Genomic DNA, 25731 nt, shown 5'->3' with positions numbered 1-25731 from the left:
CCAATTTGCTTGCTTTTTACTTCCTTTTCTTGTCTTATTACATCAGTTAGGACTTCCAGTAGGATGTTGTAAATCAGTGGTGGGAGGGAATGTCCTTGAGTTGTTCCTGGTGTTCCTTTACTTTTTCTAGGTCTCAGTTCAATGTCACCTTATCAGAGAGACCTTCTCTGACCTTTGTATGTAGAACAGTAGCCTGTCCCTTTTACTTTTTCTCTTTTTTCCTTGGTTTATTTTTCCTCTTCATGTTTTGTTATTGATTAATATGAGATGATATATGTATTTGCTTATTTTCTGCTTATTTTCATTATTTCCCCACTAGAATGTAAGCTCTATAAAAGTAGATAATTTTATTTTTTCCATTTCTGTGCCCTTAATGGCTTGAAAAATGCCTGGCACATTTTAGGTACTTAATAGGTATTTGTTGGATGCATTAATGATACTGTCTCTTGCCAGTATAATCAAATTTATTTTACTGATGTTTGACATGATTTCGACTTTAGCAATAAATAGTTTTTTCTTTTCCCTCATCGTATAGTAATCACCTATTTAATAGAAATTACTATATGTTAGGTTTTAGGTCTTGGGGCTCTAATGTTAAATAAGATGCTTCCTACCCTTGAATAATTTAATCCATAGTGTTTTTAGGAGTTTGACATTACACTGAAAAATAAATTCAAAATAGATAACTTCAATATAGTATAAATGTCATGATATATGCAAAAGATCACATGGAAATATACAGGAAGATGTTAGAATATATACTAAACAGCTATAACAAAGAAACAACAATGTAGTGGCTCAAAGAAAGCACATTTTTTTTCCCTGCTTATACAATACTTCAGAAGTACGTGAGTGCAGGATAGGTAGGTGGATCTGTCCAGTGAATTTATCTAGGGACCCCAGGTTCTTTGTACTTCATTGTTCCATTGTATCCTGGGGCAGAAGCTAGTCAACTTTTTCTTTAAAGCGCTATGTAATAAATATTTTAGGCTTTGCAAGCTGTTGTAGTAATAATACAGCCATATACAATATGTGAGTGAGAATGTACCTGTGTTCTGATTAACCTTTACAAAAACAAAGGATAGGTTAGGTCCCGAATATGGATTTTACCAACCTCTCTTCTTGATTATTCCCTTCACCTGCATAGTTGTAGCAGCTATACTAACTCTACAACTAGGTTTCAACATGGACAAGAGAAGGGAGAATAGGAAAGCAAGATTCTTTATTCACTGACTTTCCATTGGCTAAAACTTGGTCACATGCTTATCTACAATGGAGACTGAGAGGTTTAATGCTGAGCTGATGACTGTGTCCTCACAGTGATAACTTTGGGTAGGAGTATTAACCTAACATTAGGTGGAAGAGGGGGGAGGATGGATACTGGAGACGAACCCTCTCATTAGGGCTCATTCAGCACAGTTGGACAGTAATTAGAAAACTAAAAAAAAATAAGTATGTTATTTGTGAGCTCAGTTTTTGTTAAATTAATTTTAAGTCCATAAAATTTTCAGATATCAGTACTAGAAAATACTTTGGCAATAATTTGTTCTAAGGTCCTTAATTTACAGGCTCAGAGAGGCAAATAAAGGGATTTTCCTGGAGTGATACAGTTGTTTGATACTGGAATCCAGCGTAGAGCCTGTCTTTCTCTGAGTTCCCTTTTGGGGGTACTTTCAGTGAATGTTGCCCCATAAGAATTCTTATATTGTTTTTTTCTGCAGTTGCTTTTTATAGTTACTTGTGTTTTTGACTCCCTGCTAATCTATGTGGATTCCTAAGGGCAGGAGCTGTGTGCCTATACATGTATGACTTTCAACCCTTTACAAGTGCTCTCCATGTATATTGCTTATTGCTTGGCTGCCTTTCTGGCCTTACAGAAGATGAGAACAATATAGCTTCTGTTTGATTTGATGTTTTAAAAACTGCCTTTTAACTAAAGAGGTCATGAGGCTCAAAGTTGGCCAGGTGAATGGAAACCCTTAAATGGAAGCCAAGTGGATATCATAGACATTAGGGAGGTACTTTGGGTTCTTGAACAGTGGGACAGCATGACAGAAAATACCTGTCACTCAAAGTATAATTTAACACAGAACAGTAACTGAGAAGAAAGAAATTTGAAAGCTTCCTTTTCACATTTAAGCTCAGCTACTTGGATATTCCATGTTTTATTGTTTCAATCCTTGGCATAATTGATAATTTGAAGGTCTGTTTTTTTTTTTTTTTCTTTACCTGTAGCATGAAATGTGACACAACAGAAGACTTGAGGGCTATAAGGGGCAGGATTGGGGGGAGTAATTTTCGAGTTTCTCTTGAATTCATACTTATTCTTGGGGGTACCTGGGTAGCTCAGTTGCTTAGGCGTCTGCCTTTGGCTCAGGTCTCAATTCTAGGATCCTGGGATTCAGCCCCACATTGGGCTCTCTGCTCAGTGGGGAGCCTGCTCCTCCCTCTCCCTATGCCTGCCACTCTGCCTACTTGTGCTCCCTCTGTCAAATAAATAAATAAAATCTTAAAAAAAAAATCCTGCTTATTCTTGTAGCTCCGTTCTTTAGCTTCCAATTCTTAGAGTAACTAGTGTATTAAGTAACATTAAAAATTACTATCTGAAGCTAAGTGGCAATAACTTTTTTTACTCTAATAAAAATTTTACAGACTTTTTATTCATAGTAAAGTCTTTTAAATTTGGATCCCACAAATTTAATTTTGGTAATGATTTGGGTATATGACATTTCCTTCATTCTATTCTCTGGACTTGGATATATGTGATGTGTCTAGGGACCTTTGGCATCGTGTTTTTCCATGCTGTGTCATCATGATTGCCTTTTACTGCAGTTCGAAGGCAGGTATTGAAGCTTGGAATATGGCTCATCTTTCCAGTATTACAAAAATTGGATTATGTACTTGAACTTATGTTACCTATTGTATTTCAAAACATTAAGTCTGATTTATTTTTATTTTATTTTATTTTTAAAAAAGATTTTTATTTATTTATTTGAGAGAGAATAGGAGAGGAAGAGATCATGAGCAGGGGGGAAGGGTAGAGGGAGAAGCAAACTCCCTGCTGAGCAGGCAGGCCGATGCAGAACTTGATTCCAGGACCTTGGGATTATAACCTAAGCTGAAGGCAGATGCCCAATGGACTGAGCCACCCACGTGCCCAAATCTGATTTATTTTTAAGTGCTTAAACTCTTTATGACTGGACAGGATCACTTTCCTTTTGTGACAAGTTACTGTATTATTTAAATAAATATGTTATTGAACAATGCAGTAGTGTACACCTATTAAAAAATTAATAAAGTTCAAACCACTAAGATATATTAAGTAAAAGCCATGCAGATTAGGATTTCTTATTTCTTGATTTTAAGGAAAAAAGCTAACATCATATTCATCTTTGGATAATTACAAGTAATCTATTTCTGGTAGTACTCTTAAATTTATTCTAAAAGGAGTATTAAAATATTTTATTAATGAGAAAATGAAAGCATTTTCATGCTAAGAGCAAAGTTTTCTATGGGACTGTTAGGATTTTTTTTTTTTTTAATCTCTGGGCAAGCCATTTAATTTTCTTGTGTTTTAGTTCATCCACATGTAAAAATTAAAGCAATAATAATTACCTCACAAAGCTGTTAAATGTCTTAATGAGTGTTTGTCTTCTGCTTTGTGAGTCGTAGATGAAAGATTGTAAGTTGTGCAGTTTTTTTTTCCTTTTGTGTGTGTGTGATGCTTAGAAATTAGTATTGATGATTAGGCATTAGTACCTCTATTAACAGTATTTAAATCATAATTAGAAATTATTTTCTTAATTAAACATTTTAATTTTTTAAAAGATTTTATTAACTTATTTGAGAGAGAGAGAGAGAGAGAGAGAGAGAGAGAGACACAACATGAGCAGGGTGAGGGGCACGCTGACTTCCACCGCGCAGAGAGCTAGACGTGGGGCTCTATCCCAGGATCCTGAGATCATGATTCCAGCCTAAATCAAGAATCAGATGCTCAACCTACTGGGCCACCACGTCTCCCCTTTTTGATATTTCTTAAAATAAAGGTTTACTGGTGGAAGAATTCATTTGTAGGGTTTGTCATCTATTCCTCGTATATGTAACTACTCACCATGTAGATTTTCATTATTAATTGATGTGGCTTTTATTCACTACCTCTTAGAACTTTTTCTTATTTTCACTTGGAATATTGAGTAAGTCTTAATGGTCTTCATGCTTTTGTTTTTTTTCCAAACTGCAGTAGCTATTTTGAGGTCTAGTTCATTTGACTCTTGATATTGGGGGTTTGGCTTTTTTGTTTTTCAAATTTTAAAACTTATTGTTGGGGCACCCCCTGCTCAGTGGAGCATGCAAATCTTGATTTTGGGTTTGTGAGTTTGGGCCCCTCATTGGGTGGAGAAATTACTCCTTTAAAAAAGATAGAAGTAAAAATTATTATTCTTATCTCTTTCTGTGGACAGTTTGCTGATACTTTTTGTGGAAGAATTCATGTTGGTGTTTTCAAAAAGTCAGGAGGAAACATGTCTGAAATGGAATGTACAGATTTTCTGTGAATTTTAATTACCCTTAATCTAACCCTATATACATCATTGAGATTTTACCTTTATATTCATTATTTAATTACTGTATTGTCAATTTTTTTCCTGAGATCTTTTTTAAAGATTATTTATTTATATATTCATGAAAGACACATAGAGAGGCAGAGACATAGGCAGAGAGAGAAACGGGCTCCCTGTGAGGATGGGGGACTTGATCCCCAGATCCAGGATCACGCCCTGAGCTAAAGGCAGATAGATGCTCAACTGCTGAGCCACCCAGGCATCCTGACCATATGGTCAATTTTAAGAGGAAAGGACTTTATGTTGTTTACATGGCTATACGTAACTGCAAAGGAATCTGGGGAATATAGTTTAGGCCTGTCCAGCTATAATCCAATTACTGTCGAAGAAGAGAACAGGTTTTGACGGTTAGCTCTTGATTGCTACCAGGGCATTGTTATGCTTCCCTGTTTCTTGCTACTGTGAATGTGTAGAGGAGAAAGCTAGAGTCCTCCGTCTCAGTTATCCTATCTCCTTCGCCATTTAGTCTGATGAGTGACCTAGGGTTCCTTCTTGCTCTTTATATCCTCTTACCTTAAACTTGGATCTTCCCTGGACTTTTTCTCACTTCTATAGAAGTTCTCTTCTGTATATGTTTTCCTCCTGTATTGATTCTATTACCATCTTCTTGTAATATTTAGTGTTTTCTCACAATTTCTGGTGCTTTAAAAATACATACATAAATTATGTATTAAACTTGCTTCTAGATACATGTTGCACAAATTATATATTGCTAAATCATATTAAATATATGAGAATATATTTTAAGTCATAAAGAATTATATATATTTAATAATATATAATGTGTAACATATAATTTAAAATATATTTTAAAATGCCTTTAAACTTTAAAATCTCAGTCTCCTATTTCTATCCAAATCCTCAAGCATGGTTTTGTTGTTTTTATGATAGTAACTTACCTATCCTTCCTTTTATTTATGGAGTTAAAATGACCCATTTACCAAAATATAAAGAAAGGGAATTTTCTGTGCTTTATTTTCCTGATGTATTTTTATTACAACATGATAATAAATATATGTATTATGCTTTATATTTACAAAGAACTTTCAGATACCTACTCTTGCTGTGGCTATGTGAAATAGGTTAGCTAGATTATATTTTTTTATCTCATTTTATAATTGAGGAAAATTAAACTTATTTATGGTGACAAAGCTGGTAGGTAGTCAGGATTTTAATACAACTTTTCTGATTCCAAATTTAATACTTTATTCTAGTATGTTTATTTAAATATAGAAATTTCAATGGTCCACAGGTCACCTAGTCCTTATTTGTAAAACAAAAGAGTACATTAGATTTTTTTTTTATAGTTTCATTTAGCTCTAAAATTCTATTTCTAAGGTTAATATGGATGCTTGAGAGTTTGCACTTAATAAGTGGAGAACTTTATAAGTTCTTTTTGAGACTTTTATTTATTACTTTTATTTATTATTTTTTAAGATTTTATTTATTTTAGACAGAGGGAGTATGCTCACATACACACACATAGGTGAATTGGAGAGGAGTGAAGGGAAAGAGAGAGAATCTTAAGCAGGCTCGAAGGATTTGATCTCAGGACCTGGAGATTATGACCTGAGCCAAAATCAAGAGTTGGATGTGTAACCAACTGAGTCACCCAGGCACCTCTCTTTCTAAGACTTAGATCCATGGAAGTAAAAGGGATTTAGAAGCTGTCTGGTTCAAATTCTTACCAATTTCAAGAATCCCTTCTTAACATCTCTGACAATGGGTTCTTTAGCCTCTCTTTTAAAGGGCTCACTGATAGCTTAACTCTTATTTAGGTCTTATAGGTGCCTATAGAGATAAAGTATAGGCAGAGGAGAAACGAAGGAAAGGAATAGAGGAAGGGAGGAGAATAGAGAAGGAAGTAGAAATAAAACAAGGACTAAAGGATTTACCAGACAGACTATTCTGGTTAAATATGATATTAGCAGTTGGCTGTTGCTGAGTACTGGTGTCCATGCCATTGGAACATCTTGCTTTATACTGTGTTAATTTTACTACTTTGGTTCATGTAATCAGATGAAGAAGCCTGGGAAATCACACACATTTTAGAATCCTAATTAATTTTTATTCCTCTTGTATGAATTCCATTGTGCCATTGTTTTTTAAGAAAACCTGACATAGGAACAGCTGGGTGGCTCAGTGGTTGAGCATTTGCCTTCCTGAGCAGGGAGCTTGCCTCTCCCTCTGCTTATGTCTCTGCCTTTCTCTCTGTGTCTCTCATGAAAAATTAAAAAGAAAGCCCAAAACTGACATATTTTTTTCTCTTTGGAATTGTGCTCTTAAAGGAACTTCACAGAAAAAAAATGAGGTAGTTTAATTTAGCTGAGTGTTTTAATTTGTGCTAATATTCTTACTCTTACCAAGACTGCTTTGAATTTAAAGATACAAAGAAATGATGCATTCCCTGAAGAATATCATGATGGTAGTGGTGGAATCTATGATTAACAAGTTTGAAGAAGATGAGATACGAAATCAAGAGAGGCAAAAAACAATTCAGAAGGAGAAAAGCAACAACAGTTACTGCACAGATAATTGCTCTGATAGTGATTCATCATTCAATCAGGTGTGTTTCGTTTTAATTTATGTCATTTAATAATCAGTAACTTCAATACATTCTTTGTTAGCCAGATTTTTTCTGCTTTCCAGTTTTAAGATTCAGAAGAAAAATAATAAAATTACCTAATCTTAAAAATTGAGCACATGAAATAGTATCTTCTAGAATCATGTTTAGTGAATGATTACATTATATCTGAGACCAATCTTAATGAGGTATGAAAATAAACTAATTGATTTTTTTAATAATGCTTGAAACATCTGCTTAAGCTTTAAACAAAGCATCTTATTCCTGATTGATTTTTATTAATCAAAGTTTATATTACAGATGAAATATGGAATAAAACATTTTCCTTATCTTCTAAGATGAAAGTCACTGTGAATTGTTAGTGTTAAAACATTAAGCTTCTTTGTAATATCAAAGATTTGAGGTTTTACATTTTTTCTTTCCAGGTTATTGGAATCCTTGTCATTTGGCTAGAGCAGAGCTAGCAGAAAGGCCACTGGTTTGATTAGTCCCAGTAGAAGACAAAAGAGACTAGTTAGACTAGAGCCTTAAATGCATGTACCATCAACTTCCCCACAGAAACTTCCAGGCCAAGTGGAGTCTCTCTGACCTTTGTGTGAATCCTACCTGATATTTTTAATGAAATATTTTCATCTAATTAATGCTAACGTGAGGACATAGCTGTAAGAGATGCCAAATACTAAAAAGGGATTTGGGGAGTTTGGGTGAAATGTGAAAAAGTTACACATACTGATCATAGTTGAGACTGCACTTTTGAAGGAAATATGTTTAGAAGTTGTTAAAGCAGAACTTAAAATTTGCTCTGCTCAGGAGAGATTGTGCTAAGTTTTGAATTTTACAAGTCAGGTTTATTTTCTACCCTTGATCTTAGCCAAAAGGCTGAGAGCGATTGAGGTTTATTTTCTGATGTGATGGGGAGGAAATGGGAAAGACTGAATTTCTTTCACCTTGTGGACCTTAATATTTCCTATTGGATGCACTCTTTAGAAGAAGCTGGGTTACAGAGATTTTAGTTTAGTTTTATTCAATAGGTTTATGGAACTGCTTCAGATCAAAGAAGGCCTGGAAAAACAGACTGTAGGACTCCGGGTACTTACAGGATTATACTTTATTTATTTGATGAACCATCCATTTACATTGAAATTGAACAATAAGAGGAAAAAACTGGAGCATTGTTACTTGTTTTAAAAAGTCCCAAGTATTCAGACCAAAAACATTTTAGATTTTCACTCAATTCTATTTCTTGGTATTTCTCCTTGGAATGTGCTCAGAAATTATTTGCTTATCTTTTAACATAAGTAAGTATGTTTTAAAAAACTTCCTTTGGAAGTATCTGCCTGTATTGATATCACCAGCAGATTTGTCTTGTGTTACTTTACAAATAAAGTTGGCAAATACTACTCCCCTCAGGAATTTTCAATCTAAGAAATATCTAGAACAGTTGAAAAATCTTAACAAATATCTATTACATGGAAAACACTATCTACTTTTTCCAATTAAAGAAGTTATTAGTTGGTTGCTATGGAAATTTATGTCAGTCCACTGATGCACAGTAACACACAAAAAGACCTTAAAAAAATAGGTAGCCTTTGGGGAAGACATTAGGTTCATTCTGATGTCTACTGTAACAAAAAATTTTCATTGCTTGAATAACATTTTTAAAAATAGTATATACTATGTTTAAGAAGATACTGAATATAATTAATAATTAAATGATAAATAATTAAAGGGTAGTAGATTAATGAGGCTACTCCAGTCAGATACCTATTAAGAGCTATGCTTTTTTTAAAAAAATAATTTATTTTAGAGAGAAAGAGCACATGAACACAAGTGGGAGGGGCAGATGGAGAGGGAGCCCGACTGCGGCTCAGTGTCACAACCCTGAGATCATAAACTGAGCCTAACCCAAGATTTGGACACCCCCAGGCTATGCTTTTCTAATATGTATTTTAATCTGGGAGAAAAGGCAAATATGAATTTGAGGAATTTCGACTCTTTGTCTATTTACCTAATATATATGTACTGGGTATATACTATGTGTAATAGTTTATGATAGGCACTGCCAAAGTGAAAAGATTAATCAGGTATACATTCTTCAAGGAGCTTACTTGAGATTGTGAAGATGTTATGTACATAAATAACAGAGTTGTAAGGTAGAAATAATGCATCCTGGGAAATCTAAAGAAGAGTCTTTATAACTAAGAATATCAAAGAGCTATAGAGGAAAGTATTTCAAACAAGGAATAAAGCAGCGAGGAATGTGGCCTATTGGGTAACCTGAATAGTTTGTTTATGTGAAGGGTTAGAACAAAGAGTTGGTGGGGAGTAAATTGGAAGGGTAGGTTAAGGCCAAATTATGGGGCAGAGATTAGACCTTAGTTATTGTTCCTAGCTATAAAATTTTAGTGCCTGGTACATTAATTACATAATAGGTATCTGAAAGACAGTATGATGCCAAATAAATATATGAGAAATAAATTAATGCATTTAAAAGCTAAATTGGATTGTTTTGCAAGAAAAGAGCAATCATTTTAGGTTTCTGAACAGAAAAAGTGTGTTGAGGAGTTTTAACTGATAATTGTGTACAGAGGGCAGGAGCATGTGAGAAAGCAGTTGTAGGGAGAGAACTTAGAAGGCTATTTTAATAGTTGAAGTAAGAAGAAAGCCTGAACAAGGAGGCTTTGTAGGAATAAAAAGAGACTAATGTGAGAATTACTACAGAGGTATGACATTAAACTTGAGTATTGAAGTTTTTTGGGGTGAGTAGAGCAGAGGGGAATAGAGTCAGAAGTCTAGCAGTGGTTTCAAGCTGAGATGGTAGGAAGACCATGGTGTCATAAGCCATGCCTGGGATTAGGGAGGAAGGTTAGGCGTGGAGAAGAATATGGAGAGGTCCTTTTTTTTTTTTTTTTTTAAAGATTTTGAATATCAGCTACCAGTAAGGTATTCCAGTGGTGTAAAAAGTGGTTTCAAATGCAGGATTCACTTGGTAGAAAGGTTAGGACCACCAAAGTAGGTGAGACCTTAGGAAATACATTTTCAGAGGGCCAGGAGAGACTAAAGGCTGGATCAGAAAAGAAGGTACCAAACCACAATGCACTGGGTAGGAACTTAAGACGGGGATGAATTTCAAGGTGGAAGTGATGGTTAACTAGCTGTAATGAAGGATAGAGAGAAGTCAATCCTGAAGACTAAGAAAAGATCTTTTAATTTGATTAAGAGTTTACCAGGATAATATTGGGGGGGAGGGAAGAGGAGGTAAGTTGAAGGATCATCATGTTGATTAGCCTTAATCATTTTTGTGAAATAAAAGGTAAAACCATTTTTAGAGAGTAAGAGTTGCTTGCCTAGAGTATTGCACATGAGATTAGAGAACAAAGGCTTTTGTCACAGTGAATGTTTAAGTAAATGAATGTTGTTAAAAGTTATGTAATACTTTTTTTTTTTTTTTTGCGGGGTCAGATCATTTTAATCATCTCATGGTACTTAGAAATCTAAATGTGTTCAATGCAAAACAACCTAAACAGCAACAGTATATATAAAACTCACATTAAGAATAGCAATTTACAGGGGTACCTGGGTGGCTCAGTCAGTTAAGCATCCAATTCTTTTTTTTTTTTTTAGCATTCATTTTTTTTTTTTTTTAGCATCCGATTCTTTTTTTTTTTTTATAAATTTATTTTTTTATTGGTGTTCAATTTGCCAACATATAGAATAACACCCAGTGCTCATCCCGTCAAGTTTTTTTGACGGGTGCTTTTGACATCATATTAGTTGCTTCACCAAATATGAACTTGCTGTAGTTGATAATGTTCAAATAATGTCTGGCTCCCCATTTATCAGAGTTGTTATAGAGTATGCCTCAGTATTGGAAAAGAGGCTGGATTAGAATGGAATCTATAGAAATCAATGAATTACATCTTTAAATTGCTTGATTTTGAATAGTTAGTTGGTAGGTAGAGTCAGTTATTTTATATTTTCTCATAAAAAATTTCCTGAGAAACAGGAAATTTACTTCAAACTTAAAGATTTTATAACAACAAAGCAAAAGGCTTTATAATTTTCCCCATTTAATTCTTACCCATTTAATCCTTCCCAGTGACACTGGGAGGTAGATGTGAAAACTGAGGATGAGGTTAAAGACTCCAGGGCCACATAACTAGTTAAGATTGACTCGGGGATTGAAACTTTATCTATCCAATTAAGATTCATGTCCTTGACACTATACTTATTTTTTAGTAAGTTGGATGGCAAGACATTTTAGACCTAGATAATGATCTGGTAAATGTCATGATAGCAGTGGAAGGATCAGAAGAAATCAAGTTTATAAGAGAGGCAAAAGGGCCAGGCTAAAGGGGGGAGAAAAAGCTTGTCTAGCAATGGTGCCTCGGTTTAAGGTTTCATCAGTGAAGTATGGGGTAGTTGGAGTTAAAATATGTGGAACTTGAGGATTCTTATATGTGACTTACTGATGTTGGGTATAGGAAATAAGGGAAAGTAAAGAACCAAGATTCTCATATGTGACTTACTGATGTTGGGTATAGGAAATAAGGGAAAGTAAAAACCAAGATTGACTCCTATTTTTGATCTTAGTAAACAATCTGGATGTGGAGTAGTGTCATTTAGGAGGATGGGGAAGTTTGAGGGAGGAGCAGGTTTGGAATAAAATCAAGAATTCTGTCTTGGACATATTAAGTTTGAGATGCCTACTAGACATCCAAATGGAAATGTTGAAAGGATAATTATATATAACTTTGGAGATGAAGTGGCTGATGGAGATTTGAGTCATCATGATGTACTTAAAGAACTAGATGAGAACACCTCAGGAAAGAGTATAGGTAGTAAAGATGTGGATGGGAATCTTAGTTCTGATAGCTGGGTGACTTGGAGCAGTTATTTAACCTCAGTTTTCATATTTCCATATTTCAGCCCTTGTGAATAAAGATCATATAGGGGTTGTTACATAAAAGGAATAAATGACAGCTATTATTTTAATGGAAGTTTTATTTTTAGATGATTATTTTAGATATTAGTCGTATTTAAATTGCCTTCAGCAAGAAAAAGACCGTTTCCTTTTCCAAAGTAGCTTATGGTGTGCTATAAACTTTTTTCTAGATGGAAGCTTTTATCTCGGGAGTTTTTCACCAAAAAGGAGGCATGGAGAAAGACTAAGGAAAAGTACAGAAAAGAAAAAGGGACACAAATGTTCAAGCAGCATCATAGCCATGCCTACCTAGGGTACCTAGGTGCTTTCTTATTTTATCTTACTGTTTCATTCAGCTCACATTTCTGGGTATAAAACATCTTGGCTTTACATCTTTTGAATCTTATAGTGTACTACACATTGCAGTTGCTCAGCAAATAATAATCATTTTCATATACATGAAGTATGCTGTTCTCTTGAGACATTCAGCTCCCATATAAATGCCTTGGGAAACAAATTCTAAGTTTTCTGCCAAATCAGAATAGATTGCTCCCTTTTCTTGCTCCGAATGCATTTTGCGCTTGGAATTATATTAAAAAATAATTTATAGCAGTACTTCTAAAAAAGTCTTCTAAATGAATGTTCTGTCAATTATGTTACAGAGTTACAAATTTTGTCAAGGAAAATTACAATTGATTTTGGACCAGTTGGATCCCGGGCAACCTAAAGAGGTGGGTTTAGAGGATAGCTGTCAAGTTCAGTCACGTGCATATATTTATAATATATTAGGTTCTCATCAGTAGCAGCTGACTGTTTCTCTTGAAGATCGGCCTTTATTATCGTGGTGCTCCTAGACTGGCATCCCTGCTAGACTTTCCAGTCTTGAAAGGTCACAGAGTAAGGGAGGCTGTCAGAGCATTCTTCTGGTGTGTAGGAGAAAATTTTATGTCTAGTTTCAGTTTTGAAGGGATAAAGTTTATTTATTTATTTATTTATTTAATTTTTATTTATTTATGATAGTCACACAGAGAGAGAGAGAGAGAGAGGCAGAGACATAGGCAGAGGGAGAAGCAGGCTCCATGCACTGGGAGCCCGACGTGAGATTCGATCCCGGGTCTCCAGGATTGTGCCCTGGGCCAAAGGCAGGCGCCAAACCGCTGTGCCACCCAGGGATCCCCCTTTTTTTTTTTTTTTAAGATTTTATTTATTTATTCATGAAAGACAAGAGAGAGAGACAGAGACCTAGGCAGAGGGAGAAGCAGGGTCCCAGCAGGAGACTGATGCAGGACTCGATCCCAGGACCCCGGGATCACGACCTGAGCCAAAGGCAGACGCTCAACCACTGAGCCACCCAGGTGCCCCTGAAGGGATAAAGTTATAAACAGTTGTCCCCCATACTGTTCTTTGACTGTTGCTTTAGTGATTTCCTTGAAGAAAAACGGTCTTCATTTAATGTTCTTTCTGCTTCTGGAAAATGTGAGCAACTTCGACATGTGTGTTTATTTATTAGAAAAAGATTTTACGGATCCCTGGGTGGCGCAGCGGTTTAGCGCCTGCCTTTGGCCCAGGGCACAATCCTGGAGACCCGGGATCAAATCCCACGTCAGGCTCCCGGTGCATGGAGCCTGTTTCTCCCTCTGCCTATGTCTCTGCCTCTCTCTCTCTCTCTCTCTGTGTGTGTGTGTGACTATCATAAATAAAAAAAAAAAAAAAAAAAGAAAAAGATTTTAAAGAAGCACTTCTATTGAATCATGCCTGTTTATATTTTAAGATTATGTAAATTACTGATTATCAAGTTCTTATTTCATTAAGTGAGTCTGAAATAGAAAATAGGATTTTAAGTACCTAAGACTTTGTGCCTATTTTGCCAATTAGTTTCAGTTTTTGAAATGATTTTTGACTTTTCATTTTAAACTAAATGAATAGTTATGATACACTCCCACAGGTTTGTTTTTGTCAAAGAATAACTTTTAGCATTTCACATTCTGATTTATTTTCTAGGTTCTTAGTAAATATTTCAAAAGATATTAGAAATGGGACTTGACTTTTATATGATGACAATCTTACTGTCTTCAGTTTAGGTGGATTACTTGGAAATCTATACTTGCTCAGAAACCTAAATTCTTTTTTTTTTTTTTTTTTTTTTAAGATTTTATTTATTTATTCATGAGAGACAGAGAGGCAGAGACACAGGCGGAGGGAGAAGCAGGCTCCATGCAGGGAGTCTGTTGTGGGACTTGATCCTGGGACTCCAGGATCATGCTCTGGGCCAAAGGCAGGTGCTCAAGCACTGAGCCACACAGGCGTCCCAGAAACCTAAATTGTTACTGGGATTTGTCTTAAAAATTAACTGAGAAGGAGAAATTACTTAATGTTTCGGAAATCTCTCCATAGTCCCCCAGTCCCTATCACAAATATAGTTATATTTAGAAGTTCTTCTTTCATATGAATATATAGACACTTTCAAGTGCATGTGTATTCTTTTTCACCTGAAACTTGATACCCTGATTTAGAAGGTCTCGTTTCCTAAGGTCTTATCTTCTCCTGTGTCTCCTCTCCTCTCCTGTCCCCCACCTCTTGCCCTTTTTAAACCACTAGGTTTCAGTTATTTCAACTGGAGAAACAACCAGATTTTGAGAAACAGGTTGGAATCAGTGTTATTACTGACTAGTCAGAGAGTGGTGGGGGAGAAGCCTTGTTCCATTGATGATTGGAATAGAGCTATTTTTCACTGCCTTTGGGTCATACTATTTTAAGTGAATTCTGATTCGATCTTGCAAAGAATGATTAAGAAGTAAGCTTTCTGTGAAAATAAAGACATTCAATTTTACATCGCACTGTTAACTTTTTCTACTTCAGTGATTAGAAGGTCAGAAAATATGGTGTAACATCAAAAACTAGTCCAAATTAATTATTTTGTTAGAATTGTTCCTATATTCTGGAATGGGAATCCTTCACCAGGGGCTGTTTTAAAAATTAAGGCTCTCAAACTATAGGACCACCTATAGGTGCTTGCTTAAATAGGAAAGATGTGTGGGACAAAGCCATTGGAAAACCTTGCCCGGTGATTTGGATTTGGCCACCATCCTTCCTCTTTCACTTAGACATGTGACCTAGAATCTCCAACAGTGAGGTTTTAGTTTTTGCTTTATGTAAAATAACAACGTATTTTTTTTCTGGGTAACATTTAGTTTAAAAAAATGAGTTCTCAAAAATTGTTTTATAAAAGGACTTCTGATTTTTGTCAGTTGGCTCTTTAGAGCAATCATCTAGACTGTTTTCATTGTTTAATATTTGGGGTATTTTTGGTATTCTAGTGGCTGAGTATTAATAAATTTTTTTTAAATTATAGGTGAGATATGAAGCCTTGCAAACCTTATGTTCAGCTCCGCCATCTGATGTTTTGAACTGTGAAAATTGGACTACACTCTGTGAAAAATTGACAATGTCTCTTTCAGATCCTGATCCTGTGTTTAGTGTAAGGAAAATGCTTAAAGAAATATATTTTTTTAAAAAAAATTTTTCCCACCATTCTATAAGAAACAATGATTTTCTTTAATAGTAGCTCTAATATTCGTGGAATTTCAATCTTAGCTTTTGACTTGTGAAGCTTTTCTTTAAAGGTATTAACTTGTTATTTCATGGTTAGATTCCCAGTGTCACACTTCACTGGCCAAATAAGAGTAGACTGTTACATTTTACCTTGTTTTATCTTGTAAAGGGATATCCAAGTATTTGTGTCTTGTTTTTGAATTGAAAAATATTTTAAAAGACTATTTAAAGCATTTTAGAAGAATTCATGATATATGAAAATTTGAACTTAAAATGATTAGAATTTATTCTAACTGAATCATAAGCATTTTCTTAAAGGTTTTTTTTTTTTTTAAAGTTTATTTATTCATAGAGACACAGCTAGAGAGAGAGGCAGAGACACAGGCAGAGGGAGAAGCAGGCACCATGCGGGGAGCCCGATGTGGGGACTCGATCCCGGGTCTCCAGGATCACCCCCTGGGCTGCAGGTGGTGCTAAACCGCTGCGCCACGGGGGCTGCCCAGCATTTTCTTTATATGCATTTAAGTATTTATTTAGAGATTGTTTAATTGCTTAAAAAGAGAAGAAAACTAAAGCTAAGTTTAGAAGATAATTGGGATGAATCATGAAGCAAATGTAGAAAATTCCAAAAATTACGAAGTAAGTAGAGAAATGATTGTAAAAAATGATTCTCCTGTAACTTCTCTGGAATACTATTACATGAGTAAGATTATATTAAAAAGTATATTGATCACTGATATTGGCAATCACTGATGTGAATTAAAAATCCATAAATTAAAAATAGTTTTAAAAAATCCTATTATATCCTATATTCATATTTAAATGAAAATCTAGGTTTAGAGTGTCTTTTTCTTTATTGATGTGTCAATGAAGAAAAATTTGGCAGTAAAATTGTTACAGTGTTTTGTACAGAATTTAAGATATTAATACTACAGTTAAATTTTGCTATCTGTTCAGCAAATATGTATTGATTACTAACAATGTGTAGCATTCTAGTTTAGATTTTGGAAACAAACTGAGCAAGACAGAAGTCTTTGCCTTTGTAGAACTTACATTCTAGTAGGAAAAAATATTAATACATTAAAAAAATTAAATACATTTATTGTTAAAAATGACATTCTTCCATCAATGAAGATATAATTATACTGGTAAACAGAGGTGGTTTGGAAACAAGTGGTTTATTGTTTTTATAAGGGGAGAAAATGTATTCAATTACCTAATACCTGGTATGCACTTCAACCTTACACCAGAAGATTATGCAGACCTCTGTAAAAACTCAATAATCCAAGAACTTCAGAAGGGAAAAAGATATTTCAGGGTTACTTTTAACATTTTAAGGCTTTCTAAAAGGGAATGCAACTGTAAATTTCTCTTTATTTTTTTCTTAACAAAGACAGAATAAGTGGTCAGGTAGGTTTCCTTTCATTATTTAAAAAATTATGCAATAACTTTATAAATAGTAAATATCCTAATATAAGTCAATATTAGGTCAATGTAAGTGGCTTTGTTGAGCCATTATAGATTATTCAGCAAAAGTATTGTCAATGCTTAATAAAATTGGAAGAAGTTGTTGTAGAGGGGAAATGGTAATAGAACCAGTCATTTTGGAGTAGAAAACAAAGTGTGGCATTCTTTTCATTTTGAATTTATGCATGATCCAAATTCTTGAGGTTGATTCTGTTTCTTCATTTCCTACTCTAAAGGACTCTTGCATGTAACTGAGTGAAGCATATAGTATTTGAAAAGTGTGACAGATACTTACCAATTGCTGCAACTATAAAAATTAACTTTCCAAAATATTTAATATCCTGTGTTCAGTAGGAATTCCTTTGGGTTATTAGAAATTTTTAGTTATTTGTGTAACCACTTTTTCTAAGAAAATTATGCTAACATTTGATATAGGCAAGATTAATTCCCCCCGACCACTCCCTCATCCCCCACCCTGTCTTGCCCAGAATAAAACACTTGAGGAAATCTTAGGTTTTTCTTTAATGAGATGTTAAATTTCACTGTTAGGATTAATTTCATCCAATATTAGAGTTGGTATAATTAAAATGATAGCTACCATTTGTAAGTATCTACTTAGGGCCAACGATTTTTTCTAGCTATGTCTATTAACATTTAATTCATTTACCTTGTGATAGTTTCTATTTTAGATTTTAATCATGTAAATTTGGAAAATGTGTTAAATAATATTTTTCTTGGGAATAGGCAAAATATTAGAGTCCTGAATGTCAAATTACTGAAACTACCCTTGTAAGCAATTTAAAAAAGCAGTGAATGCTGGATTTGGAAAGGAATGGAGTATATATTTTTTTGTTTTTGTTTTTTTAAAAGATTTTATTTATTATTTATTTATTTATTTATTTATTCATTCATTCATTCATTCATGAGCGACAGAGAGAGAGAGAGAGAAAGAGAGAGAGAGAGAGAGAGAGGCAGAGACACAGGCAGAGGGAGAAGCAGGCTCCATGCAGGGAGCTAGATGTGGGACTTGATCCTGGCTCCCCAGGATCAGGCCCTGGGCTGAAGGCAGCGCTCAATGGCTGAGCCACCCAGGCTGTTTTTTTTTTTTTTTTTTTTAACCATATAGGACTCCTACTTTTCTCTTCATACCTTCATATTGTTATTGTAGCTTACTCATCAAACCTCACTCTTTCCCCTCCCATGTGGTTTTGGTCAATTTTACTTTTTATTGCTCAATACAAGATTGTTCTCTTATTTATAAGTACATTCCCCCTCATGTTTCTGAATGGTTTATTTTGTTTATTTTCTAAGTTTTTCACTATGTGAAATTTTTTTTTAATCTCTATCTTTGTAAGAATCTCTGATGCAAATCTTTTCATTTCCATAGGACCGGATTTTAAAATTCTATGCACAGACATTTACTCTTTCACCATTACATATGACTAAGGAAATTTATACAAGCTTAGGTATGTTTATTACATTTTTTTTGTGCTTAAGAAAACAGATAGGAAACTACTTCTCAGAAAATACTGTAAATAATATAATATTTTTAATTTTTCTTTTCAGCTAAATATTTGAAGTTATACTTTCTTTCTAGAGAAAATCATATTCCTACTCTTTCGACTGGTATAGATATAAGTAATCCTAATGTGATCTGCTTACTTAAAAAGGTATTCACTTGCTATATGCTTTTTTAAAAAATTTAAATAGTTCTATATTTAAGAATCCTGATTTTTGAGACCTGTTACACACTGCTTTTCAGGTTCGTCTTCTAAATGAATATCAGAAAGAGGCTCCATCTTTCTGGATTCGTCATCCAGAAAAGTAAGTTTCCTAATTTATGCAAATATGAAATATAGGGGTGTTGCTGTCCTATGTACATCACAAGGAAAAATAATAAAGACAGTCTTAATTGACTTGTGTGGTGGGGAAGGAATTAAGTTTACTTAGCTTTTCATATTTGTGCTTAGCTATATGAATGGCTCTATGCAAATATCATTCTATACCCTATATTTATCACAACAAAGCAAAATGAGGTTGTTGTAGTCTTGCCTCCAGTTCTTCTATTATTGGTCTTTGCTAGTTTGGGTAAGTTCCTTAAGTGTTCTTTAAACTTTTTCTTTCAGTTCTAAAATTTTTTAATAAGGTTGTATGTGCAATTGTAAGTCTAAAACAGAAAGTTAAGTTTGTAGAGCTAGTGGTGAAGTAGAAAGTACATGAATTTTTTAAAAAGCAGGAAAAAAATTGGGTGTGAATCCCATTTCTACCATTTGCTTGAAACATAAAAAAAGTTGTTTCTAAAAATTTTTACTTTATTATTTTATAAATATAAATTATATCACTGATGCTGTTGTATGTGTAATGGCATTCGTTTTTTTCTAAAACTGTTTTGTTCCCAAACTTTAAGGTATATGGAAGAAATTGTGGAGAATACCTTGTCCTTATTATCAGTTAAACATGACCAGAGCCATCTTGTCTCACAAACGAATTTGGATCCGATTTACTTTTTTGCATTGGTTGATACCAAGGCTGTGTGGTTCAAAAAGTGGATGGTAAGGAAAAATGGAATGTTTTCATACTTTTCAGTGCATTGCTGTATTGTTTCAAAAAATAGCTAAAATTCCAGTTTTTACTGTGTGCTAAGGGTTCTAATCACTTCTATACGTTAGTCCTTTAAATCTTGTGACAGTCTATAAGATAGATGGTATTAGTACCCCATTTACTGACGTGTTAGTTTTGTTTACCTCATAAGCGACAGAGTTAGAATGGGATTTTAAATGATAATTCATTTGAATCTATTAAGCTGAATGACCTACCCAAAATCTAGTCTTTTTTAGTTTAAAAGCTTCAAATTTTTAAGGTACGTACGGTAGAACATGAGTTCAATCTTCATTTTTTTCCTCAGACTTAGGAAGTCTGTCAAAAAATATCCTTCCATTTGCTTCCTCCTGAACCTCCAGTTTGGAAAATGTTTAATGCCTAAATGCTGGTGATTTCCAGTGGACCTCATTACTGTTCTGGAACTGAAACTAATTTAGGAGTTAAGAAAGACCCTTAGGCTGTCACCTCCCTCATCTGCTGTGGAATAAGAGTGGTCTGTGTGATAGTAGCTGCAGCACTGTTGGCTTATTATTCTCACATCTCTGTTCCTCTAAACTGGTCTGCCAGGCATTATGTATTTGTTGCTATGGAGAAGGGAGGAGGGTGGGGCCATGACTGGCCACGCAAAGCAGCAACATGTGTATTTATTGCTTGATAGAGTTTGGACATTACCTCATTGATGGCTTATTTTTATTTTTATTTTTGTTTTGCCTTTTGTTATCTAAGCTGTATAACAATGCCCAATTAACCAAAACACAGTTAGGTCTAGGGCTTAGCCCTTACTGACCTCTATTGTATACCTTTGATAAGTGTTTGCTCAATTTAATTAACTTGAACCCTTTGTTTCTTACATCTGATACTTTCTTCTTAATTTTTAGTTATCAAATTGTACCTTTATTGTAGAAAACATGCAATATATGTAAAAGCACAAATTAAATTTCTACAACAGAGGCATAACTATCAAGATTTTGGTTTATGTAGGTACATTATATACACTTTTATCGGTTTTGCTCTTTAACAAATCCTATTCTGTTTATAATTTTTTCACTTAACATTTTTTATTGTCAGTACTTGATTCTCAAGAGTATGCAGCAGATATCAGAAAACTAACCAATAGAAAATTCTTAAAAAAAAATCAACTCCTGAGTGTTAATGAAAATTCATTACATTATCCTATTCTCCTTTAAGTCAGAGGTTAGCAGACTTTCTGCCAGCTGGTAAATTTTTGGTTTTATGGGCTGTACTGTCTTTTTTTTAAATTTTTTAAAAATATGATTTATTTATTTATTCATAGAGACAGAGAGAGAGAGAGGGGCAGAGACACAGGCTGAGGGAGAAAAAGGCTCCACTCAGGGAGCCCAACATGGGACTTGATCCATGGTCTCCAGGATCAGAACCCGGGCTGAAGGTGGCGCTAAACCGCTGCACCACCGGGGCTGCCCTGTACTGTCTTTGTACCTACTCAATTCTATTGTAACCCAAAAGCATCCATAGACAATATATAACTGAATGTATGTAACTATTACCATATAACTTTATATACCAGGTCAGGTGACAGCTGAACTTGGCCTGAGGGATGTAGTATAGTGACTGGTCTAGTTGAAAAAAGGATTACTAGTTTTTGAAAACATTTTAAGCCACAAGGGTTAAAACACAAAGGGGTTTTTATTAACCCTCAGTTAACTGCTACCCCATTTAATTAACTCTATTTCCCAGAATTCTGATAGTTTTTACCAAGTTTAATACTGTTTAATAATTTGTGTTACATAAAATGAAGAAACTACATTGAAAACAAGTGATATCTAATATAATTTAGTAATATTTATGTATAATCTCCCCTTTGTGCAGTGCATAAAAAGCCTGTTTTAATCCTACTATATTCAGCTCTAAGGAGGGAATTATTTTTGGCACTTTGAATCACTTAAAATATATGATTGACAGAAAATGATTAAGATACTGTTCCATTAGAATATTTCATGCTGGGCAAACTTCTGCATATGTAGACAGCAGAGGGTCCTCCTCATTGTGAGGGTTGTGATCTCCCTGCCTCCACTTTTTTATCTTTCCTTCAGATATGTTTGTTGATAATGGTTTTAAAATAACTTAGCACAGAAACTGGTTGCAATTGAGGGAAAGAGTATTTTTCTACTGTTAATAAATGATCCATAGTTTTTTCATATCATTTGCATTCTTGTGATTGCTATGCTCATAATCCATTGTACATAGAAAAACCTGTTTGTACTGATTACAATAATTTAAAACTTGGTAATTTATGTTATTGGAAATGATGCAGGAAAAATAGACTTTGAATGGGATGGCTTGAATATTAAATTAAATATCGTTTTCTCCTAATTTTAGCATGCATATTATAGCAGAACTGCAGTACTAAGACTTCTAGAAAAGAAATATAAATCTCTGGTAAGTCTGTTTCTGTCCTTATGTTGAGAAATAATATCACAAAATACGATGTAAAAAGTTGAATGTGCAAAGTTGAATGATGATTATCTTGGTTGATGATACAATCCTCTTTTTATGTGATTTTTTAAAACTTCCATTCTGTGAGACATAAAAGGATAAAAATAGAAATTTAAATTATAGTCAGGATAACAATTAGGAAATCCATAATTACATAGTAAATTGGGATGCTAACAAGCTAGTTTGAGATAGGCCCTATTTTAAGTATTGTAACTTAATTCAGGTCAGGTGTTTATAGGATAGTTGGTTTTATAAAATATACCCATGCTTTTGACTGAAAGTTGTATGAAAAACTCAGAATGATAAATGCATTTACAAAAATTAATTCAAGTTATACACAATATAAACTAATACTGTAAAATATATTAGCATAATTTTCTGCATTTATTGCTATTAGTGTGTAAAGGCATCGAAAGAAATTGAAAAGAAATTGTCTAATAACAATTGACAAACATGACGTGAGATTTTTAAGAATATTTTTAAAAGTTCTAATATGACTTTGAAATGATAAATATGATTTATGTAGTTAGAATCTTGAGTTTAAAAGGAGAAGGGAAATATTCCTAGAGTAATGAACTTCTAAGTGAGTGCAGTAGAACATAAAATGGAAGAATAATATATTTTTTTGTGTTTGAGAATCGAGAGCATTGAGTTTCAGGAAGGAGAAGAGAGGGATATTGAAGAATAGAGTGGGAATTTCTTAGTAGATGTAGTAAGTATTTGGGGTGCCTGGGTGGCTCAGCCAGTTAATCAACTAATTCTTGGTTTCAGCTCAGGTCATGATCTCAGGGTTGTAAGATTCTGAGATGGAGCCTGAGTTGGGCACCAAGCTCAGTGGGGAGTCTGCTGGCGATTCTCTCTCTCCCTCTGCCCCTCCCTTTACTTACATGGGTCCATGCGTGTTCCCTCTCTCTTTCTCTGTCTCTCAAGTAAATGTATTTTTAAAAAACCTAATGTTTAAAATTTTTATGACATGAAGTCCTTCCACATCTCATTTCTCTCCCATTCCTATTTGAACTGAAGATTTAGGCCATATGAACATAGATTGATCTTGTCAGAATACAGAAAGTAGGAGGAAAAATCCTGATGACTCACCCTCCCATGGTTTGTCATGCATATAACTCACTGTTGCTATTACAGGGGCCCAGGTGGAAGTATTGCAGATGTTTCTGATAGATTAACTTTTTAAATAAGGAACACATTTTTAATAATTATATCATAATCAGTGTTTAGTTTGAAAAATAGTTACTTTCTTATAAACAACTTTTATATTTTACAACTGGATCAGATATTTCCTGTGCATAATGGGCCAGACTTGCGTGAGGTTTCAACTCAAACCTCATTTTCTCTTAAAGAGCTTTCCTAAACTTAAAAATATCAAAAGATTTGTGTATGTGTGTTTGTGTATGTATAAATTTTAAAGTAATCTTGGCCCAGCCTTTGAAAAGAAAGATTGAGGAAAATGGATACAAACTCTGTTCCCCCCACTTTTCAGAATTGAAGATCAGATTTTGTGCATGGACAGTGGAAACTTTAAAACCATTGCATGCATTTGTCTTTTGCTTTGTAACTGTTCCTTGCATAAGGACTTTAATCATAGCGGGGTGTTTGGCAGGATGACCTGCTAAAGCAGTTCCTACAGCTTCTCCTGCATACTTTCTGATAGCACTTTTCTGCTGTCAGTTTTTAAGAGCTGAGAAAGTTGAGAGCTTTATTTCCATTGCATCATAAAGTCATGAACTAGTTGAAAGGCATTTTGGCTATTAGCATAAATATTTAACCTTTTATTTTTAACAACTTCATTCTTTGCCCAATCTACCCTTAAGGGAATGGTTTCTGAAATAGCTTTATGTAGTGTATTTTCTCTTTTTCTTGCCTTCTCAAAGTCATTTAAAAAATATTGACAACTAGAGTTTAAATTCTCTCTTGGTTTTTCACATACCCTATTTTTAAAGTTTTCTCCCCTGCCTTTCCTCTATCTTAGGGGTTAGCAATTAAATATACTGGCTGATATGTGTTTGATAGGGCAGGAGAATAAATATCAAATAAAATCCTGAATTTTACAGCAAATTTCTGTTTTCTTGGGGTTGAGGAAAATCATTCTTTAACCTTCAGTTTGATTCTTTAGACTGTTGTTTAAATTTTTCTATTATACTTTTGCTTCCTGACCCAGTTTAAAGGGGATATCATATGTGATTTTTCCTCTCCTGAGTGTGTCCCTTTTCCTGTGATTGTTATCCTTTTCTAAATAAAAGGTAGCAATATTTAAGAAGCAAAGGAGAGGAGGAAGGAATAGAAGTGAGTGAAGATAAAGCTGGTTGGGGATGGGTGTAAGGAAAATGGGTTTCTGAAGGTTTGAATGGAAGTGAAATAAATAGTCTTTCAAAGAAACCATCTTGATATAATGTTTTGAATTCTCAGAGAAGCTGACTATTCTTTGTTCTTTTGTCTCTTAATTTAGAGCTTCTGTTAAGCATTATTTTGTTATGTCAGAAGTTCCCCATAATGGTAATTGTTCTAAGTCATTTTTGGTTATCTTGCTTACCAATTAACCGTGTGTGTAAGCACTAGGATTGTAAGAATAAATTCATCCAGGAAGTAGAATTTCTATCAGGAAGAGGTTGCAGCTTAGATTTAGAAAAACTCATGACAAATATCAAATATATCACTATACTTTTGGGCAAAAATATGAGCTTCTGAATGATGTCTCAGGTTTTGACCATGCAGAAGCTAGGGAGGGACTGTATATGATCAGTGACATGAACTGACTAATCGGAGTAGCCTTGTGGAATTTTTGTAGGGCTTGCAAGGCAGTTTGACTAGTTACTTTTACATGAATTTGTTGCTAGTAGCCAAGAATCTCAGGGCTGACTAGGATTTGATTGACTAGGTTAGACACTTCTTAGACTGTGCTTCTTAATGCTATTTATGGAGCTCTCCTTTATATATTCAGTAGATGCAAGATAAACCAAAATAAAACAGGAGTTGAGACTGTATAGATAACAAAAGCAAAACAAACACAGAAGAATAAGCTGATTAATAGCAAAAATGCTTACCAAATAGTGCCCCTCCAAAACAAAAGGCTACTTTCTGTAAAGACTTATTTTATTACAAATCTTAATATACTAAAATTAATTTAGCAGTGAGGGGATCCCTGGGTGGCGCAGCGGTTTTGCCTTTGGCCCAGGGCGCGATCCTGGAGACCCGGGATCGAATCCCACGTCGGGCTCCCGGTGCATGGAGCCTGCTTCTCCCTCCGCCTGTGTCTCTGCCTCTCTCTCTCTCTCTGTGTGTGACTATCATAAATAAATAAAAATTTAAAAAGTTTAGCAGTGAATAGTCAATGAAGCAGGTCCAAGCTCAGATCACTGAGACCAACTTATGGTGGCAGATCTGAAGGACCATCAGAGTTTGGGACTCAGGGAGGCCTAGTTAATGCTCTTCTTTGAGGATCCTATGGAATACTACCAAGTGGGAGTCTTCAGAGTCATCTTTATGGAAGCACTAGA

The 25731-nt window shown here is 34.4% G+C and overlaps 1 protein-coding gene across 2 annotated transcripts in view; it reads left to right on the top strand.

Annotated features, from left to right (window-relative positions):
• The window catches only part of TBC1D32 (TBC1 domain family member 32), a 209355-nt gene that overhangs the window by 19344 nt on the left and 164280 nt on the right, over positions 1 to 25731 (top strand). For both annotated transcript variants that reach the window (XR_008662516.1, XM_055310422.1), the window contains exons 4-11: positions 7005 to 7185; positions 12790 to 12858; positions 15480 to 15605; positions 18534 to 18612; positions 18713 to 18816; positions 18909 to 18970; positions 19554 to 19698; positions 22106 to 22165. Coding sequence is in view for 1 of the 2 variants with exons in the window: in XM_055310422.1 (XP_055166397.1) it covers positions 7005 to 7185; positions 12790 to 12858; positions 15480 to 15605; positions 18534 to 18612; positions 18713 to 18816; positions 18909 to 18970; positions 19554 to 19698; positions 22106 to 22165 (826 nt within the window). In the remaining variant the exon portion in view is untranslated. The remainder of the gene's footprint in view (positions 1 to 7004; positions 7186 to 12789; positions 12859 to 15479; positions 15606 to 18533; positions 18613 to 18712; positions 18817 to 18908; positions 18971 to 19553; positions 19699 to 22105; positions 22166 to 25731) is intronic.

Source organism: Nyctereutes procyonoides, unplaced genomic scaffold (assembly GCF_905146905.1).
Source record: "Nyctereutes procyonoides isolate TBG_1078 unplaced genomic scaffold, NYPRO_anot_genome, whole genome shotgun sequence".
NCBI classification, from domain to species: domain Eukaryota; kingdom Metazoa; phylum Chordata; class Mammalia; order Carnivora; family Canidae; genus Nyctereutes; species Nyctereutes procyonoides.
Note: the sequence above shows the minus strand (reverse complement) of the source record. Positions and strands in the feature narration are given on the sequence as shown.